This window comes from Ciconia boyciana, chromosome 1 (genome assembly GCF_034638445.1).
Source record: "Ciconia boyciana chromosome 1, ASM3463844v1, whole genome shotgun sequence".
Classification (NCBI taxonomy): domain Eukaryota; kingdom Metazoa; phylum Chordata; class Aves; order Ciconiiformes; family Ciconiidae; genus Ciconia; species Ciconia boyciana.
In genome coordinates, this window is record NC_132934.1 from 106,129,961 (window position 1) to 106,152,468 (window position 22,508).

General features: G+C 42.0%; 1 protein-coding gene across 3 annotated transcripts in view; it reads left to right on the forward strand.

Moving 5' to 3' along the window:
* The first annotated feature begins 10,910 nt into the window (after positions 1–10,910).
* Positions 10,911–22,508, forward strand: part of GBE1 (1,4-alpha-glucan branching enzyme 1) — a 170,777-nt gene continuing 159,179 nt past the window's right edge. Inside the window, exon 1 of one of the 3 annotated variants that reach the window (XM_072886017.1) lies at positions 10,911–11,117. In XM_072886017.1, coding sequence (XP_072742118.1) covers positions 11,014–11,117 — 104 coding nt within the window. In that variant the 5' untranslated portion in view covers positions 10,911–11,013. The remainder of the gene's footprint in view (positions 11,118–22,508) is intronic. The other 2 variants (XM_072886003.1, XM_072886011.1) reach the window with 2 other exon arrangements.

Below are 22,508 nucleotides of genomic sequence, written 5' to 3' on the forward strand. Positions count from 1 at the left end.
CAAAACTACTGTGAATTTGAAAAATCAACCACTGCTCTCTAACCTGTCTCCTGGATTCTCCACTAAGGAATTACAGTTTTATATTGCTGAAACTACTGATTTTAGTAGAGTTAACATTTGTATAATAGTGGAATAAAATTGCAGAGGATGGCAGATATCTGCTGAGAACCCTGGAGTAAAGATATTGTGCAATATTCAAACTAGCTGGGAATCAATGAGGGAAGCAGATGGTGTAAGCAAAAGGTTTAAAAATAAAACCAAACATACCCGAGACTGAGGAATTAGAACCCCCCAACACAAACATCATTGTTCTTCTCATGAAGACCTCAGGGGCTGATGAGTTGTAAAGCAAGCCCCCTCTCTCGTCTGCATCAGGAAGACTTAAACTGCCAACCTCAGGACCCAGAGGCACTTTCCAGACACTGGAAAGGTGCTCATAACGTCAGAGAATTGAGGCTTTTCTATGGTAATCAGATAATTTGGACTGTTAGAATATTTACTGGACTAACAGTAAATTCTTAGCACTATGTATATGGTGTAGTACACAAGATTTTGAGTGTAACAGATTAGTGGAGAATGTGGGCAAACCCTTCTGTGAACCCTTCCAGCATGTTGGTGAGCAACCAAGCCTCTGCAAAAACTTTTGTAGACGGAAGCCTACAGTCATCATAGAAGACCAGGAATGCATCGGGTGTGCATTCCTGTGTCCTGGCAGGTATCTCATTTACAGTAAAACAAATGAATTTTGGGCAGCCCAGGTGATTCAGGATCACTAACGATCTGAGGAAAGCAGAGAAACAGCAGTTACATCGCTCTGTATCCGGCTGTGACTCACTCCAGGCAAACCTTGCCTGGGTAAGTGGCAGTCTCTGTGGTGGAAGGTGATAGTTTGCTGAAAACCTGAGAGAAAGAGGAGAAAACAGATGGCAGTCTGAGCAGGCTGATGATAGGTGGACACTGGATGGAAGCCCAAAGTTTGCTGATACTTGTTTTAAAAGCCTCTGATCATAGTTCTAGGTGATCAGTGATCTTGTCTCTGCTCTTTTCTCATGACCCAGCCAAGTACAGATTTTGTTTTTATTATGGCTTATCTGTAAAGGACAAAACCATGTAGACTGACAGGGGAATCAAGGAAGGAGAAAAGCAAATCCCACCCCTTACTAGACATGCCCACTCTGCTCCTGCAGTTGCAACTGCCTACTATGAGTGGATGTATAACACAGTATGAGCTTCAAAAGGAAGACCAGAATTTGAAAGATTGTATCACCTGGCCGATCACAAGCCAAAATAAAGCAGAGATGTATTAGAAGCAGAAAAAGTTGTCAGGTTCTGTTCAAAGTTTTGTGCACAGTAGAGATGGACAAGCCTTGAATTAGGACCAGGATGCATTTAAAGAGCTGTAGTGGATGTCCTGGACACAAAAATGCATTTAGTTTTAGGGCCTATAGATACTGGCACAGTATGGAATGAGCTGACAACCTATATGAGGGAAGAAGTGATCTAGGGGACACTAAATAATAGTAAACAAGAAAAACAAACAAAAAAATCCATGAGAGTATATGACTTGGAAGCTGTAAAAACTTATTTTTGTCAGCATTTACTCTCAAACATTCTTCTTTGGTAAAAGCGGCAAAAGGGGGATGACAAAGTAAAAAGAAGCAGAAAAGTAGCCCATGCACGTATGCAGTGGTAAGAAATTGTGTAGTAAGAAAACAGTCAGACCTAGCACAAACACATACATGGAAACAATGTGAGAAAACTGAGGAAGAGATGAGGTAGTGGCACAATATTTCCAACAAGCCTGCTACCAGATCACTAACTGAAGACTGGCATAAGGAAAAAGGCAATTAATTGCTTACACCTCACCTTTACACAGACCAAAGTACAACCTGATCATTGGGGATGGCCTGCTGTCCCGGTGGAACTACGGGACAAGTGGACAATGAAGAGCCTGGATGTCGCCTGAGAAGACAATACAATACAAAAAAATTGAATACCTGGCACAGGCTGTGATCTGTGCAATTCAGTAGGCTATTCTGATTAAGCAGGCAGAGGAAGAGAATGAAGTGCTAACAAACAAAGAAGCTGAATATTCAAGCAGGAGAAATCGGAACTGCTGTGAGAAGTGTGACTGCTGATGCATGATGCCCTGCTGCAGGAGCTGATCGCACAAATGTGAGAAATATCTGCACCGAGTGGCTGGTTAAACTAAAATCAGACTGGGCAGTGATATCAACCATTTCTTGAGTAGGATTAGGCAACTGAATCCAACATCCAGGGAGAATTTTGAGAGATAAACAAAAGGCTTAAAGAGATATTGGAAAGGAAGGGTGTTTGAAACTGAGGAACACTGACTGAGTGTTAATAGCCCTTAAACTATTCTAATGGAATTGGGATCACATTAACTTGGAAAACCAAAAGTTACCTGTACAATACATGATTGTAATTAACATCTTAAGGTGAAAAATTATGTATAATTGTAAAGACTGCTATTTGAATTAAAATATAAATGTTTAGCTGTTTGTTACAAAGAAGAGATGGAACCAAAGCAAAACAAAAACACATGGAGGATTACTGACATTATCTAATAATACGAAGTAAATTTTCTAACTACGTAGTAATGAAGTAGTTATTTCATTGCTATGTACTTCAACATTAAGTATTCAGGAAACAGAAACGCAGCTAATTAATCTGGATATCCTCAGAAACTCATACAGAGGGAGGTGCTTTAGCCTGGATAACTAAGATAACTACTATTAATAATATTTGCTTATTTTATCTTCCACAGATAGCATAGTATAAGCAATCCCTTCCAAATGTATGCAGACTGTAAACTGCATATCGCTTAGTTCTCTTTACTGTGTATTTTTATTATGATACATGCATATAGGAAAAGTGAAAGCCATACTACTTTTCTTTTAACTCAAATGCCATGGCTGAGTTTAAAAACAAGAGCAAAATACAAACCTAGGTAATAAGAGACAAAGGATCCCACCTAAAGGATTCATCTCCAAACAAGAGAAAACCTGTTTCTCTGTGTGAAGACAGAGGTACTTCTTACTAATCTATGAATATCTATGTTCCTAACAAAAATGTGTGTGTGTGTGTATGTGTTTGTGCTGGATGAAACTTTCTATATTTATAAAATATAGAATTTTGAGTGCTCTAAGAAGAAAAGGTGAATCACCAAGGTATAAAAATACTTCCCATGGAAAACTGTATTGCATACAATACGATCACCTATGGCAACGGATTGCGTACCTGTTAAATGTAGCTCTGTATCATTTGGATTGTGAATATGGCACCTTCATTTATTGTGTTGGGGATATTTTAAGACATGTAGAAAATGGTGAAAATCACGAGTCCCTAAGCTGATATGGTATCAAAATGTTACTTATGTTTATAATATGTAACCTTGCATGACTATTCAGCTAGAGCTAATCAGGTAACTTTGGAGATGCACAGATATAGCATTTCTGAGATGAGATGTGCATTCATGAAGATTGATTATTGAACATGATGATAGATGTTCTTCACAGTCTCTTTAGGCAGATTCCAGAAAAACAACAGCTCAAGACATGCATTACATATGTCAGGATATGAGTTTTCAATATTTTGACAATTGCTTAGATCAGAATTTGACCAAAATGTGATTATGAAATTGCTCCAGTCATTTTGCCATTATCTATGTAGGATTAGTTACGTTCACATACGTTCATCTAGAAATCACTGGGAACTATCTCGTAGTGGGTAACAGGCCCAATGACAGGCACACATGCAATGTAAAGATACAAATTACATCATTACCTTGAAAGTAAGACTATGGTCTCTGACATCTACAGAAACCTGAACTTAGCTTTATACCCTACAGTTGTAATTTTAGTTGTTATACTAGCTTTGGTGATTCTACAATGGTTATACATCGTTATACCCTCAGACCCTTAAGTGTTATCATCACACAAGACCACATAGGAAAAAATGATCACCTTCAAGAGCCATCACTCCGTCCTGTTAAGAAGCCTTGAGTCATAGGAGAGTTTGCAACATCTCTGCTGATTCATGTAACGATTAGCCAGTGTTTAGCAGACCATCTATCAAAAAGGGGAATTTTAGCCTGGTACCCATGATTTTTTGCCATTGCCATTGCTTGCCTAGTGGCTGAGTGACTGTTGCTAAACCCATGAAATCACGTCTGTGAGTGCTGCTGGGGGAAAGGATTTGACAGCTCTGCGCAGTCCCTGCATGACCAACAGCATCCTTAATGTCAACTGCATTTGGGAGAGGCTGTTGTGCGGTTGTCAGACTTCAGATGGGAACCTCAAAATCGAGGAGGGAGACACCCACCCCTCCCATGAACATCAGGCTGTGTGTGGCAAAGACCTCAGGAGGCCAATGCCTTGTCATAGCACATATGCTCCCATCTGCCTGAGAAAGACTTAAACTGTCAACCTTAGGACCTAGAGGCACACTGGGAAGGAGGGCACAATATTAAGAGAAAAGGCATAGGTACTATAAAGTTTTCTGTATAACAATTTAAATTGCACTATTAATGAGGGTGGGGTTTTTTCCATATTAATTAGATAATTTGGACAATTATACCATTAAAACATTTACTGGACTAACAGTAAATTCTTAGTTCTATATATGGTGTTCTCTTCTGCCTATAGCAAGATTCTGAGTGTAGCACTAAGGAACTTGTTCCTATTCCATCTTTCTGTTCATTCAAAACATTACTGGTCGCACCTGAGAATCGATTCAGTCAACTGCCACCAACTGCCATTAAAAACTAAACCTCAAGTAATACTGCCAAGATCTAAAAGACTGTCTGCAGAACACATTTTTGACTTCCAAAAGTTCTGCACTTCACAGACAATTTGCACCAGATTCATCTGCTTTTACTGTGGTGAACTCAGTATACACTTAAATGCATTAATGTAACTTAGGTACTATTCACCTTTTTGAAAACTAAAATAGTTCTACACATACAAATGAATTTATATTGACAGAGCTGTCAGAGCATTAGCAATATGCATCCCTCCCGTTCTTCTTACCTCACTTGACTTCCCCCAGGATTAGATGGGTTATCCTCTGAACAAGTATCTGGCAACCTCATTTTCTTTTCTGAGTAAAAGGCCAGACAGCCTAAATGCCTGTAGTGTCTCAGGGAGGAATGGGAGACTACGCAACCAGCCTTCAAGAGACCTCCTAGGTAAGATTACTTGTCAGGGATTTTAGGAAATAGCTGGCAATGAACAACGAAAGAAAGCAAAATTGCTGCTGAAACTGTGGTGCTTCATTCTTAATTCTAAGTGTATTGGATACAAACCATACAACATTTGGCTAGCGTTAATAAGTTTCTTGTTTAATAGCAATATATTGTTACAGAAGCCCGCTGCAATAATAGCAGCATTGTTCCTCCGGGACAACTATTCTGGAGAGCTCAAGCTACTTATTTCCTAAGTATTAGAGATAAACATACTTTGGTGAGACAGAGGTGACAGTTACCAAATATTGTGGGTATGGGATCAAGGAGAGAGTCCCAAACGATTTATGTTCTTCCCCCACCACATAAACACATACGCAAATACTAGGAAATAGCAATACTGGCAGTTGTAGAAGGTTGTTACTATTGGCAGTAAATACTTTTGAGAAATACATACAGAAGGCATAAATAAAACAGAGTATATACAACGTCCAAAAATATTATGATATTCCTAAAGGTTTTCCTATATTTTGTGTCTGTGAAGTGTTTCACAAATTCTTACTTGAAACTAAAGACTTTCTGCTAAATTAAATCCTTTTTTTAGTGAGACGTATAGGCATTTTCACAACAAATATTGTTCTACATCTGCTGATATTTTTTAATTGGTATCACACTTTGAAGTGTCTTGATTACTGTGTAAACAACTATGAAAGGTATTTACATTTTTTGATACTCTGTTATACAAAATAAGGACACCAAATCATAATAATACTGCAATATTGTGAAAGCAAGAAGCAGCCATTATCTAGGACTTTCAGGCTGTTGGAATGTTTTCATTTTGTTCTGCATGGTAACTGCAAATGGCATTCCCATCAAGTGCGCTTACTGGAATTTGACAACCCTGAAACAGGCTTTTTAGTATTTCAGATTGTACATTAGTTTTGATCTTTAAAGACGTGCTGTTATTCAAAGCTCCTGATACCATGACAGGGCAGAGGTAAGACCCTAAGTGATAGTCTCAATGAATCCCCTATATTTCTTAAAAAACCCAAACCCAAAGCCAAAAATGAAACCCCCAAACCTATAAACTAATTAATGGATATAGTAACAGATTCTTGGAATGTTTGCTGCAATTTTCAAGGATATGTGCTTTGTTCTTCATTTGTAATCAAATAGTTGAATCCTTGCTAGAAGTGCAGTTTTAATTATGGAACTGTGACATGCTGTTGAGGTCTCGCTTTGGCAGCAGCTGTGCAACACTAACCATTTCTTTTCTCCTGTGTGTCTCACCTTGGAGAATCCAAAGATAGGGATAAGTAGCTTGTTTAATCTCCATTCCCAATGTTTGACCTGTCTGACAAGACTACCAAGATAAACAATAATTAAGAAGTTAACAGATTTTTTTTTTCAAGGGGGGCATTTGTATTGGATCTGGATGACAACTGTGCAATTAATTTCTTATGAATTCTTGAACAAATAACAGAATCATAGAATCACACAATGCTTTGGATTGGAAGGGACCTTTACAGGTCATCTAGTCCAACCCCCCTGCAAGAGCAGGGACATCTTTAACTACATCAGGTTGCTCAGAGCCCCATCCAACCTGAATAGGGGTAAGTATGGCTGGCCAGTGTGGCAAAATAAGCTAGTTTTCTTTCAAATTTTGAACTCTATTTTGTGTTATGTACTGAACCTGTAGAAACCAGTCCAAAGGTGGGAGGCTGCAAAGTGTACCATAACATGCTTAGATGTCTGACACCTCTATAAAGGACACAGGGAATCCTTCAAGAATCAATGGATTCTTGTGACTTGTCACTTCGAGAGATCAGTAATTCTTAAATGTTCTCAACAGTAGAGTTAAAAAATAGCTTTGTCTTTGGTACCTGCCATCTCTTCTCAGATGGCTTAAACTGGGAGTCTAGACTGCACAGCTAAAATGGAGCACAGCTGGTGGCTGTGTACTTTGTACTAATGGCTAATAAGTACTTTGTGGTATTTGGGACCACACTGTAGCATCCAGGTATGGATGTCTGCAATGCCCCATTTATGTCTATATTGGAATAAAAACTGGGCACACATCATCCTTGGCCACTGCCCTCTTTCTCTCCCTGCAGGCTAGAAGGTAACTCCAGCAAACCCTCACCATATTCCTGTTCTGGGCAATCTGAGAACCGGCATGGCAGGAACCACACTGTAACTCATGTATGAGTTATCTATCTACCTCATAGCTGTGGGATTGGGCAGTCTAGAAATCAGCACTAGTGCATGACTGCTGTAGTGCAGAATCCTGTACCCCAAGATGACTCTGACAGGTCTGGAAGTGTGTTACAGAGCCAGGCCAGGAGCAGGGAACAGTTCTGCTCTGAGCCACTAGGTTTAGAAGCACCTGGAGCTCAGGAACTGGCTCTGCAAGAGCTAGTCAAGGCCACAGACCACACAGATCTGTTCTGGCTGAGATACAAACAGACAATATTGATGAGGGAGAAACTGAACCTGTGCCTTAAGGAAAAAAGATTTTTTCCTAACACAGTTCCTACAGTTTAGCATCTCTGTCATCTTTTGCAAAATAAGTGCAAAATATTAGTGAATCAGAGTGGCTGTACTGCATGACAAGAGTAGCCATTTTTCTCTTTCTTCAATGCTTTCCAGATCTTGAATGTTTTTTGATTTCTTTTTGAACTCTGCATATTTTTAAAAAATCTAAATTGATATTATAATAATTGTAACTATACAGTTACTGCTCAGCATTGCTGTGCAACATTTTAAAGTATACATAACTTAAGCATGAGCATCCTTTGAAAGACTAGTTTAGAGTGGATTGATATACTCCAGCCTCAGTGGTAACCGGGTGCCAGACACATGCCTTAGACACGACTCCTATATGATCTACTGCTGTCCCCCAAGAAGAGCAGTTATTAAAAACAGTCCTCCTCTTCCTACTTGTACTGGCAGCAGCGGCTGCCAGCTTTGTATCAATGTCTGACAAATGCACAAAGACGCATTCAGCTGTTGGGACAATATTCATTGTTTGAACTGCCATTTTTGCCTCCAAGTAGAGGATTAAATGGCAGTGTCCTGAGAGCCAAACTCATCCTTTGAGTCTCAGCTAGATCACGGTGTAACAGATGATCACAATAATATATGCCTTAGTATCTTTGAGTTACTTGTGACAAAGCAGGCAGATAAAATCATGCCCAAGTTGTAAACTGGAACATGAGTAGATACAAATGGTATGGTTGTCAATTTCCCTGTTCACAGAGTGTTAAATATAGCATTTGGGCTTTGTCTATTATAGGGACAGGGGCTATTTGCAGAATGTAACTTCCTGTAGTTCAAGGTTGCTTGGATGTGAGGCTGGATACTGTGTCATTTCTACTTAAAATCTTCCAAATGAAGGTTAAGAAGGGGTCCCTGTCTTCAGGGAGCCAAAAGTCGCAGCCATATTCCTACTGTTTACAGAAATTGCTAATGCTGATTTATAAATCTCTATATTGTGTTTATGTCAGACAGCTAATAATGGTGCTGTGAACTTTCTCACAATGAAAAAAAACCAAACAGACTGTGCTAAGAGTGAAGCTCCTATGAGCTGTTTCCTATGCTTGTGAACTGAAAGGCTGCAGGAATTGCCCCCCTACCTCCACTTCAACAGCAGGCAACCCCTTCAGCACCAAACAGCTGCAAGCCCCAAAGCAGCAGCACAGATAACATGTAACTATTGTAAAAGAAAATTTCCTGGCTCTTGATGATCAGCTGGAATTTCTCTCCTTTTAGTTTGCCAAACTAGTTAACTGTGAGAATAAGAGCGACACATTCACAAAAGAACACGATGTGCATAGTATGATGCAAGAAGCAAGAATAAAGAAGATGGTAAGAGTTGTTAAACTTTGGTTTCACGCAGGCACTGGAATCACTGCCATGCAGAAAGTTTTGAGAAGCACAGGTAATTTTAAAAACAGTTTTTCAGTCTCCAGTGAGACTGAAGAAATGTTGGACACTGGGAAAAAAAGAAATCCTGATCTACCAGTGCTGGATATAACAGGTAGTTCTGCTACAGCGTAGATGCTACTTCTTTCAATAACCAAACAACAACTGCTTCGGCCTCCTCCTGGGGCAACTGCTGTAACAAACAGTACGAGTATTGCCCTATTCATTCTTAGGACAGGGAATACTTGTTGCACTCCCTAAGAAAAAAGTACAAAAGTACTTGGATTTTTGCATGTGTAGTTAGCAACTGCTGCAAGGAAGGAAATATAGTGTTAAATGTACACTGTTGATGAAACAAATCAGTATGGAAACTTTCACTGTAGCCAATTTTGGGTAAAGTAATAAATGACTTGCTAGTGTTCGTTACACGCTGTGCTGTTAGTTATCTGGCAGATAGGAAAGGGAAGCAGCACTAAAATTCAGAGGAAGCCAAGATAGGGGAGATGAGTTACAAACAGGATAACAATTTAGGAGATGGTTGTGGAAACGAGGTAAGGTATCCAGGAGCTGAAAAGTTTATAAACTATGGCTGAAAAACATTGAAAAGAGGCCTCTAAATAAACATTCTCACTACATGTCTAAACAAAGCAAAATTGCTGGACCTTAAATAAAAGTGCTAAATGCTGGCCTAGAGGCATGGTCAGGCTAGTGATTAGTTGCCTTGGATATTAGGTGGCCTATCCAAAAATGAGACATGCTGGTATTAGGTCAAAAACTTCCACAGCAATCTACCTGTGCTATTCAGCATTTAGAGCTGCATTAGGATAAACTGAATTAATCTTACTCTGTTTAGGATTCTTTACATGTCCGGTAAAGCGACATTTTGCTGTACACACACGGTGTTTATGACAACTCATGGATGTCCCCGGAGTCTTGTTTTGCTGAGCTTGTCTGTGAGCACACCAGCACCCTATCAAACAGTCGAGAAATTTATTCCAGCACTCATGATGATACCAAATCTGTTTGGGGGTTGGTGGTGTTGGTGTGGGGGTTTTTTGTGCGTTCACCCAGCAGCAGACACGCTGAAAAAAGACATCAAAGACGCACTAAAAAAACAACTGGGGACCGCCGAGGGACAGCTGACACCCCCCTCCTGCGGGCTCTGTTCTGCCCGGCTCTGTCCTGTGCTGCCCTGCCGGGGAGGTCGGCTCCGGCAGCTACTTTTTAAATTTCCCTTACTGACAGAGCACAGCTCGCCCCCTCACCTCACCGCCAGCCCCTCAGCAGCGGCATTTCGGGCCGCCGCTCGGGGCTCCGCAGCGAGGGAAGCAGCACTCCCTCGCCCCAGGGGTGGCTCCGCCAGCGCCGCGGCCCAGCCCGGCCCGCGCTCACCCCGCAGGCCGCCGCCCCCGCCTGCCCCGACACCCCGCGCCGCTTTGAGGAAAACGGCTCCTTTTTTGAGGAAAACGGCTCCTTTGAGGAAAACGCTCCCCCCTCCCTTCCCGCTCTCACCCCCCTGCGGGCAGAGCGCGGGGGCTGCGACACCAAACCCCTCGCTCGCCCGCCCCAAGGGGAGGCAGGGACACGAGTCCCCCCAGCACCGTGCCCCCTCGGCTCCCGCAGCGCCCGGAGCACCGACACCGCCGCCCCGGGCACCGGGGGGGAAGCTCAGCACAGCCTGGCGCGGCCCAGCCGGCTGGCACGGCGGGCGGGGAGGGGCAGCGCAGGCGGCCGCCTCCCGGCCCCGGCGGGCTGCCCCGGCCGGTGGGCGGCGCCGGGCGGTGAGAGGCAGGGGGCGCCGCGCCCGCCCGCCCGCCCGCCCCGGCCCCCCTCCCCGGGTGTATATAGCGGCGGCGCGGCGCGGCGCGGATCCCGCGGTGGGCAAGATGGCGGCCGCCGCCAGCACGCAACCCCCGCAGCCGCCAAAGCTGCCGCAGCTGCTGGAGCGGGACCCCTACCTGGCCCCCTTCGAGAGAGACTTCCAGCGCAGGTACCGCCCCGCCCCGGCCCGGCCCGGCCGCCTGCCGGCGGCCTAGGCCTGCGCCGCGGGGAGGGGAGCGCCGCCTCGGCAGGGCGAGGGGCGGCTGGCGAGCAGGCGGCGCCCGCCCGTCTGCCTCTGGGGGCGCCGGGGCGGGCGGGGGGAGCGGTGGGGCGGGCGGTGTCCTCTCCCCCTCCCTCCGCTCCCCTCCCCGTCGCGGCAGGGGCTGTCCGTCAGCTAGCTCCGCGGCGGCTCCGCTCCCCGCCCCGGCGGCGGCGGGGGGGACGGACCCGGAGCTGGGGGTTTCGCGCCGGCCCTTCCTACGGAGACGCCTCCACCGCGGGCGGAGCCGCCGCCGAGGCCCGGCAGGGCCTCCTCAGCCGAGCATGGCGCGCCGCTGCAGGGAGGCCTCCACCGCGGGCCTCTCCGTCGGCGTGGCCAGCGTTGTGGGAGGCCGTCCCGTCCCTCGCAGTCTCTCCGGCGCTTCAGGCGTCTTCGTTGTCCGCCTGGAAGCGGACATCGCTTCGTTATGGCGGGGGGGGCGGGGGTGCTGGTTCATGGGCGAGTCAGGCCCAGGGAGCGCAGGCAGGTGTGCTGCGGGGGGAAGCGCCGTGGGCAGCTTGTGAGGGCGGTTAGCCGAGCCGCTGTCGCCAGTAAAAATGTTTTGCAGTCCAGCTGTAAACGAACTGCTCCTGAATCTCTGCTTTCTGGAGAAATTTCCGTTAGATGCATTTTTGGAGATATCCCTGAATCCCCAGCTCAGCTGTTCGTCAGACTTACAAATGATAAAGTAGTGGAGTGTGCGTTAGGTTGGTCTCAGGTTGCCGGTCTGGGCATCCCTTTTTTTTGCCTCTTGCTGGGAACTGCGACACCAACTCTGTGGCCGGGATGGGCGGCAGGCCTGGGCGAGAGCCTGCCAGCAGCAGTTCAGGGAGAGGTGACCTGCATCCTGCAGAGCCAAGCTGCCGGCCTTGAAAGACTGCTAAAACCTCACTGGCTGTTTGAAAACAGGAATTGGGAGTTTTTATTGTGCAACTTCATATGTTGCGTTTCACTAGCAGTCCTCTGATAATCAAAATTGTGGTACTGACAAATGCCCTATATCTCAGAAGTCTGAAAAAGTCTATGTATCGGGAGGGAAGTGAGAGGGAATTTTTTTTTTAAGTATTTGGCTTTTTTCCTTTACTGTATTACACATGGTGCTTTTGGCTTAGCATTACCAGGTGTCCTGTTGGGTTCTGGCAGAGAATAGTGGCAAGGCTAGATCTTGTAAAATGGGATTAAGCATTGAGTAAACTACTAGGTTGATTTACAGAACATTTTCTCAAACTGTAATCTCTTAAAGATAGAATAACTGAGTGTTTTAAACAATGATTCCTGGCAAGCTTATGGTAATGTATGCAATGCTGTAAAACACCTAATTCTTTCAGTGGGGTGCTGGGGTGTAGGAAGTAATAAGTGGGTGGATCTGGCTCTTAATAAAACCATTCATTAAAACATTTGGGCTTCCCAAATGTGCCTGCCATCTAAATAGGCACACTGTGGATGACAGTGTTTGTATTTCTGAGGATAGTATGGCTGTGCTGAACACAGTTTTCAGCACTTTTCTGTACTTCCCAGGTTCATCCATCTCAAGCACAGAACTTCAGACAATCCTGTTTGTATCTTGTACCTTCCTGGCTTCTGAACCTCAAACCGGTCACTTACCATATAATTATTGTGGAAACATGTATACCGTTAATTAGTTTAAAAGAATAAAGGAAAACTTTTGTGACAACCCATGATAAACTGAATGTCTTATTCCAAGCCCAAACAAGCCTGTCCTGTCTTTCATCCTGCAGATGGTAGAGAGTGCCAAGGAGGAAGAGTGTAAGCACAGGGAAATGCCTGTTGGTGTCTCCATGCAATGCTCATCCCAGCTTCCATGAATTGTAATTCAGTCTGTATTTAGTAGCTTCAGGTCTGTTTTTATCTAGAGCTCTTGCATCAAGAGTGCCTAGGAGAAAGGAGTTTTGCAGCCTGATTGCTGCTTGTGTGAAGAACCAGTTCTCTGGGGTGTTTTGAGTCTCCAGTATGTGGGTTTCGCTTACTTTTCTCCAATTCTTGTACTAGAGGCGGTGGTGAACAGCCCTGCACAACTCTGTTCACTGTGTCCATGAAATCCTGAGCAGTGCAGAGCTATATGATCTTTGTTCCAGGCTGAAGGATCCTGTGTTTAACTGGTTGTTATGAAGGTGGTCCACATGTCTGATCTCTTGCTGTGTGTTGTGTGTCTTTCCTGGCCCTTTTTGAGATGGGAGTTAGAACTGAAAAGAGTCTTTGAGTTGGATACTGTGTGGATTAGTACAGTTACATAACAATATGGCACTTGCATAACTAATCCTTCAAGTAAAAGTGTAAAGCAAAATAAACCTGGCAAGCTGTCTAGAAGCAAAAATGTATTTAAATGTATTTACCTTTGAACCTCCAAGCATATACAAAGTAAAGTTGCACATATTAATCTTAAATCCTACTGGCAGTAAATTCTTACGCCTCTAGAAAGGTAGCAGTTATTTTAGATGATGACTTAAATGTTGATCATGCATTTGTGGGGCCTCCCATTAAGTAACCCAATGGATCAGATGTATCCCACACATAGTGTAGGAAGGGCTGTGATGAAGCAACTAGGAATATGTGCTATTGAGCAAATATATGTATTGGGAATCAGTCAACTGTCAACTGCTTGCCATGGCCTCATCATACATAGGGCAGGAGGACTAATTCTTAATATATATTTGGTATTAGCAATTCCTTTACTCTTGTAGAGTAGAAGAACTAGATAGAAATGATAACACTCAATTGCTGAACAAGTAATAATCTGTTCATTATTCCATCTGATACTGCTGGCTGGCTTTTTCTCTTTACTTTTAGTCCTGATACCCGCAGCCAGTGGCATTTTTTACCACTTGAATAGTTTAAACAACAAAGATATAGGTAGTCTTTCAGTTGAGAAGGTTGAGTTATTCCTGACGAAGGGGACAGGAGGCAGCTGTTGTGCCTGGCACCCTGTAGCACCAAAAGTGATTTGCTTGCTTGGATTAGGAAGAACAGAAGTGAAACAGACTTGATCAAACACAATATGTATGGGTACTTTTACTGTAGTAGTCAAAATTTCTTCTTAAAGTTTGCAATGATGTTGACTTTACTTAATATTAAACAAAATAATTAAGGATGGATGGGAATTTTGTAGTTTATAGCTATCATACTGTGTATCACCTAGCGAAATAAAAATTGGGGATTTTGACAGAGGATCAAGGATGCTTGGGAAACAAAGATTTTTAAACATTTGTCTGTGGAGATCTTTATACTATGCCATGTACAAAACCATATAAAAATAGTCCTCCCTTTTTCTTGCTTATAACAGTATGTTCTTCTACAGAAGGGAGGGGGAATAAAAGATTTAAGGTCTATTCTTGGCAGTGATATTGGCAAGTTGCTGACTCACCCTTTGGGCTTGCGTCTGTCTGCTGTTTTAGCCATAGCACCATATTAGCATAGCCAGATTATTGCTAGTGGAAAATTTTATAGCTGTTGATGTGTGACCGTTGTAGGATGTGCAGTTAACTTGGTTATGATGGCTTATTCTCACACTCAAAGCAAGGTCATTTCTGGTGTTGGATTGGGTTGCTCAGAACCTTGTTGGGTTGTGCTGAATCTCTGAGGATGTGCTTCCACAACCTCTTTGGGCAGCCTTTCCCAGTGTTTGGCTACCCTCATTGTGAAAATTTATTTCTTAATACTGTAACTTCTCTTGCTGCAACTTTGTCCATCGCCTCTGGTCTTTTTTTCCTGTGTACCTTGGAGGAGAGCCTGTCTCATTGTTTGCTCTAGTCACTCCCCCCCACCTGTCCCTTTAGATAGCTTAAGACTGTATGTGGTCATTAGCAACCCATGCCTCCCCAGGTTAACTTTTTCATCTCTAGTCTGAAGAAACCCAGCTCTTTCAGGCTCTACCTGTGTGCCATAGGTAGTAGAAGACAGGCCAGGAACAAGAAGCTAGCTTTCTACAGAGGCCTTGTTCACCTGTGCCTTAAGCAGGTGCAGGCCTATCTTGCTGGAGTTCACATCCACCTCTCCTGCCCTGTGCTGTGCCAGTTCACCCCTGGGAGGGTGACCATGTCTGCATGGCAGCATGCCTAATACTGAGATCTTTGCACATTCTTTTATTTTTTCTCTTTTTTGGGGAAGGGGATGTGAAAGGGTAGACAGGCTTTACTTACATCAGCCTGGATTCTACAGTGTAGATGTACTGATTCATTGTACAGTGTAATTGTACTGATTCACTTCGAGAATTGCCAGATTCATGATGAAATGAATCGTGATGTTGCCTCAAGTTCTGAAAATTTTCCTTTTGGTTTCAAGGACTGTCTCCTTTAACCTCTTGTAAAGTATAACTTCCTGCTTTAGACAGCTGACTTTCCCTTTTTTTAATAAAGCCTTGAGAAACACTGAACAGGTGCTTTGGTGGGAACAAAGTGCTTCTCTAAAGTGATGCCTAAAATGTGATGCTAGGACCTAGTTAAGTTCTAAGCATGGAGTATGGGCTACCATAGTTAAATGAGTGACTAGTGGGAAGAAAGAGTTCTGGTCACATTCCCTCCTCAGTTCTCTGTTATGCATGGGCATGTTGTTTGCAAACGATGTTTATAGGAAAAACAGAAATGTGTAATTTTTCCTTTCTCTGAATGCCTGAATATGACCCTAAGTTGTGTGTGTGGGTATCTTCTTTGGGGAGGGGGGCAATCCTTTCAGTGTCTATGTATAGTGAACCATTCAGCCTTGACCCAAACCACATGCTATTTGAGCTCAAAACAAGAATCTACTTAAAAAACCAAACAAACAAAAGACCCCCAAGTGATAGTGTTTGCATAGGATATCACTGTGCTACATTGTTTGATCATCTGTGATATGTTTTCCCACAAGTATTTTGTTAACTCCCGAGTGTTATTTAGGCTAAAGACTTTGTATAATTTAGTATGTATTTTTAGTCTTTTACCTCTTAGAACATAATTGTTTCAATTAAAACCATTAATGCCTGTGGTGTAATTGCATTTTATGGAGTTACAAACTGGTGTTAGAAAGTGCTGCCCATTAGAATTTTCTGTTGTAACAATGTGCATGGCTTATTATATTTTACCGGCCCCTACAACTGCCTCTATAATCTACTGACTGTGTAGTCCTCAGTGAAAGCTTTTTTTAATAGTTCAATTTATAAAGTAAACAAGTAAAAATGTACTACTGCACAGCTTCAGTCTTTATCTTGATGAAAGCATCAAACAGGACACTGATTTGTTCAGCCAGACAAAATACTGGCCATAGTGCTTGGTCATAGGTATGGGCTGAGAGAGAAGATCCCATTTCTTCTTAAGTGTTGGTGAGTTTTTGGTTGAGAAGACTGGAACATCTACTCAGTGGCTTTTGTAGCTGGATCAATTAACAAGATGTCTGTCAATTGGCTCATAGGTTTCTAGGAGCGTTCTGAGACCCCTCCACTCTTACAAAAGGGGAATACTTGCCATTCTCCTGTTTGTATCTACCTAATACCAGGTTACTGCTGCTTTATGATGGTTCTGTCTTTTTTTTCTATTTTGAGATGTACAGTGGTGGGTACTTGACCAAGGTATTGAAAATAAAAGGTGTCGAATTGGGTTTGATAGGACTGAGTAGGAAGGCAGCTGTAGGGGTCTAGCAACTTTGGGAATGGAAGTTGAAGAGTGACCCAGCTGGAATCCTAGTTTTAGATGATGACAGGAAGGGGGGAAGGGCTGGAGTAAGATCTGTCACAGAATTAACACAACTACTATGTATCATCTGTGTAGGGAGCCATGAATCTAACTCAGAAAAACTGGATTTTCCTTTTCTCTTGTCTCATACAGGCTGCTGTATTGGGTGTGCAAAACTAAATGTTCATGAAAAACAATGTCATATGTTACTTTTTTTTGGTGGCATCCTGTAAGTTCCGTTAACTTATGCTAAACTATTCAGAATGATTCTAGAGCCCTATAGAAACCAATACTTGTCAGTTTAATGGAATAAATGCTTCTGCATGATGGTAGTCTTTAGAATACTCTTGTGCATTAGGATTACTAACCCTGACAAGCACAGCTGACTGCATCACTGATGACCTTAATTTTTAAGTCTGAGGAAGTAATTATACAGGCCAATGTACATCTAGCATATGCACATCTGGTCGTAGTCCTCATCAAAATATTGAAGTTAGCAATTGTCTTAATAGCTGCTAGCTTTATAAAAAGGCAGGAAAGTATTAAGATGTAGGTATTGCATTTTATTAGCAAGGCAGTTGCCTCTGTATACAAATTAAAATGAAGTACTCTCTGAGAAACTGAGTGGAGGCCCCCTCAGCTCTGCTGTGTAGTGTTAGCATGTCTGAGGATGTTGGATGGTCTCTAAGAATTTGCCCAGAATTTTAAAATTACGTGAGCAGGAATCTAATTACTGTCTCATTGTAGTAGTGAGGGAAAGCTTTGTCTTGCTGAATACTTCAAATTCAAGTATTCATGTTTCTTTACTACTTTCAAACTGTAAAGAAGGCATTCTTATTATGGAGGACTGTCTTAAATTGACATCCTATCTCATGAAGATGCTTTTCTCCCCCTGTTCAATGTCAATATTTATGTATACACACTTCTCTTTCCTCTCTATCTCCCTGTTACCTTCTATTTACTCCCACTATGCCTTCTAATCCTAGCTGGTTCTTCATCTTCAGTCTTCCACAAAACAAGCTCCTTTTCACTTGTGCAGTGTCGGAGATCTAAAACTTCTCGCTCATGCTTCAGTTTACTCTGTACCTCTGAAACTTTGCTTCATAGTTTTGCATTAGCTTAAAAAGAAAATAATGTCTTAAGGCAATGTGTCAAGTGCAACAAGATCAGGTTTTTGTATTTAAAATGTTTAAAACATGAGTTTTCCTCTGGAAAAAAAAATATTCTGCCAAAAAGTTTTTAGCTATAATATGGCTTGCCTCTGCCCCAAGTATCTGACAATTTATCTGACATTCTTATAAGCACTTCTTGATAACAAGTTGAAGGCCAGTTGTTAGTGATGATTCCTGGCCATGCTGTGAAGAATAGGCCTCCAAGCTGCTTAGAGCAACAGTCTGTTTTGCCTCATGTTGCTGTTAGAAGCACCTTAACCAATGAATGTTATCTGGATGTTATTTGCAATTAAAATCTAGTAGGCCCTTGATCTAATCTCTCAGAATAGATGTCTGAAGACCTGTCTAATGACCCAGGTCAACTAGTTCACTTATGTGAACATCTTGAAACTGTTCCATTAATCTGGATATTTCTAATGCTAAGTTTATTTTAACCTACTCTCTTGATACACTTAAAAAGAAGAAAAAAAGCCTTACTGACAGTTTCTTTAAACATGCAGCTCCAATTCTATTGACTGATGTTACTTGAAGGTAATGGTAGCTCTAATGCTTTCTATTTGACACCCTCCTCCTTTCTTTGGCACTGTTTCTCAGGCACATTATACTTACGGTTCACACATGTCCTTGCTGTTCTGGTGTGCTGTGTTGCTGGACTTTGTGCTAGCATGTCTGCCATTGTGCTTAGCACTAGAGAGAGAAAATAAGTTCATGGTGGGGCATGAAGTTCTGGTAAGGGTGGACCTACTTTCCCCAAAGTAGGCGTACCACTGCTAGAAGGTTATGCTAAGTTAAAAAAAAAGTAGGCTAGATCTGCAAAAGGAATTGAGTGATATTCAGTCACACACAAAATTACTTCCAAGTCCTTAGTTCATGGAATAGAAAATGTGAGTTTTGACCCTTATGTGAACTAGTCTTGCATTAATTGAGCAATTTGTCTCTTTGTGTTCCATAGTCCACAAAGTGAGGTTGGGATCCGGGTCCTCCCACTTCCAAGTGATCCTGGCAGGAGGCACCAAAGTAAGGGTGATGTCCTTTGTGGTAGGAGTAGGAAAGTAGAGAAACCCTGCTAAAGTAATATTTTGGGAGGGTGTGGCCTTCAAATGTATCAGTTTTTTTCTTTGATTCCTCCCACTCCAAACCAAAACAAAACCCCACCTGTTTAGTCAAGAAAAGGCTTATAGGAATGTGGATAAGCTAACATATGCAAACAGACTTCATTGATCTTGAAGGGTGGTTCAATGCCATTGCAAAGATGTGCAGCTGGATTAGACTTATTTTTCTACTTCTAGGCAATGTTTAGGGTCTGATCTTCATTTGCACTTACCTTTTTCAAGAGGGAGATGGTAGGGAAGGCTCTTTAGGAGACACTGTATTGGGACAAGTGGAAAATAAACTTTTAGTGCTGATCACAAATGGATGTAGGTAGTTTATTACAGTTAGTGTGGGGATTTTTTTTGACAAAACAATGCATTAGGTGGTTGTTCAAGCAAGTCCCTCTGCACCAACTGTGTGTGTGGGGCCAGACTTCTGTTTTGAGGGCACTCTTTTTCCTAGCATGTCACTGATAGGCAGGCTACATGCATGCGCAGGATGCATGCCTCCAGGCATTCCCCATGGTCACATGTGAATATGTCGTCATCTGATCTTAAGTTTTTTGGATGTATAACCATTTGATAAGATGCTTTGGAGGACAGGCAGGAGGACTAGGGGGGATTGTCTAAAAGACTCCTATTAAAATCATGCTGAGTTACTGTATGTTTTAAATGAAAACATGCTGCACTACCAAAACTCTTTGGAAATTGACTATCTAGAATGAATTCATTGCATAAACATAGCAGTCAGCAGTTCATTTTAGCAGCTTTAGGGGGTATCCTGATTGTACTGTACCTGCTATCCCAGCAAAAAAAAAATAGAAGTTTAATAAATTCTGTTGTATGTGCCAGGCTTAAGCAGATACCTTGGGTATTTTGGGCTGTCTAAAATGCCCTTGGACATCCCTGTTTATGCAAGCAAGTCTTACTGTTAACATCATTGTTTGATACCTATTGTGGTAGATATCCACAGTATAAACGTTCCTGGTCTGACATGGATTCGTAAGCCATAAGTTAGTTAATGCTTTCCATTCTAAGACTTATGCAGCTCATTTTGAAACTGTGAATCTTTGATCGCTTTCAGCAAGCTTTAATTTGTCCTGCTTAAACGTTTCTTCCTGCCAAATGCCACTCCTTTAGGAAACTGTTGAAGTTTACCAGAAATATGAAGTGTTGCATACTGCTTTGGTGTGCCAGCTTTTTTGAGAAAATTTGGGCAGCATGCCGGTTGTAAATACTTGCACAATAGCTTTGTATTGTTACACAAACAGTAGCAATGACTCCACATAGAAGCATTTGTGAAACAGTAGATGTGATGTTTTGGGACAGGAGCTGGTTCAGGGGCTCTCCAGAGGTTAGAGCTAAAATCCACATTTTTTTTGAAAAGAAGAAATTGGAGAATACCACTGAAAGTGTCACAGTCTACTTTGTACATAAAGATAAGAACTTAAAGGCAAATACTTTTTGTCAGTTCTCAAATCCTCCATCAGTTTGTGTTTTGATTGGATTTGTCATCTGATGTTACCTCCTCTCTGTCCCACCCTTCTGCAATTGTCCTCCCCCCACCCCTTAACATCCCTGGGAGAAATATAGGAGAAGTGGGGAAAAATCCCTCCTCTGTAAGAAAGGAGGGAACAGAGCTGAACAAAGATATGCTTTACAACTTCAGGGTCTGTTTAGACTACAGTTGTTTTATGAGACTGTTAAAGTAGTGGAGAACACAGTGAAACTTCTGCATGCTGAATGAGCCAGGTGACTCAAATCTACTGTCTGAACAAACAAATCCTCTCTGAGTTGACATGAACTCCCAAGCTTTAACTTAATCTTTGGAAAGCTCATGGATTATCATATATTTCAAGTTCAATACATGGATATTGTTTGTACTAAAATATTTAAGTTTTCAGGAGTAGACAGTATGTGTCCAGTACTGCCAATGGCATGGGCTCTATGAACACATATGTGAGGCTTTCCAGTGAAGCGTAGTCTGTTGGAAAAGCTTTTTCATTTCCCTTTCTTTCAACAGGGATCAGCGGTGTTTGGTAAATTTTTTTATTCTCACATAGAGGAAGTGATTTCGAAAAATACAGCTTAAAGTAACCAGTGTAGCAACAACTTTAAATTTTTCTTCTTGCAAGTAATATGGTGGCTGGACTATCTTCTCCCTTTGGTCCAGTCTTTAGGAGGCTACATAGTTGTATCTACTTGCCCCTGTTTTTTTCAGTTAGGATGCTACTCTCTGTCTCTGTACTTCCTTGTTCAGCTCTTTGCTACTTTCTTGCCACTGGCTAGCAGTTATTTTGAACAACAGCAGGTACTGGTGGGATATTGAACTAATTTCAGCATGTAGCACCAGTAGAAAAATAATCTTTTCACTGACAAACTCCAGAGGGATGGGAGAGAGACTGCAGCAAAGCATAGCATTTAGGTTAGCTACTTTGGTCTGTATCCATTGTCTAAGTAGTTCTTTTGCTTTCTTAAAGAAAGCAAATCAAAATAGGCATTACTGTTTGTTTTGTCAGGCAATGAGGGAGAAAGCCTGAAGTGATAAAGGGTTTTAAAAAAGAAGTGATTAAGGTAGCAGTTTGGTACTGGTGACAGTATCAGAAAGGTTTGTGTTTTTCCTCTTTCCTCCTTGCCCCCCCCCTCCCCCAAACAGGAGAAAAAAAAAGAGGGGATCCCTGAAGCTTTTGAAAGCAGGGCCTGTGCCTGGGCTGTGTGGAGATCTTGTCACTTGATCTGCAGGTAGCTGTTTCTTACTCTGTGCAAAATTCAAAGTAGTTAGTTGTATCTTAACTTTCAGTGGTGTGAAGTTTTTGATTTGAGTGCAAAAGCTAGCTTTTCCTTTGTTTGCTGTACAGCTTCCATTATAGCTTTTGGGGAAAATACATAAAAATATCTTTATTAATTGTAGTTTATGTACTTAATGCACAAGTGCACATACACCAGAGCTTTTTTTGAGGAGTTTCTAGCTAGCATGTGTATATATCCAGCCTTCTTTGGGGTTCATTGGCAAGTTTAACTATGGCTTATGGAATTCATTGACTTACTTAATCTATGGCATATTTGATATGAGTTTTCTAATAAGAGTGAGTTCAGTAATGCTTAATTTTATAAATGCCTGAAAGTTTTTTCAAAATATTGCTGCTTTATTTTAATCCTGTTTACGACAATTGGAAAGTATTTAAGAAAAAAAAAAATCAGGCTCCTAACAGTCTTTTTTAAAATAGCAGCAAAGATTTTTAATAGTTATGCTATTGCAGTGTAATTTGAATGTGATTATAGTGATTAGTTCTTTCAGACAGACAATTATAAATAACACTTGTTAGCATTTAGATTTATTTGCCAAACTTCTTTGGATTTTCTTTGTGTCATCAAAAA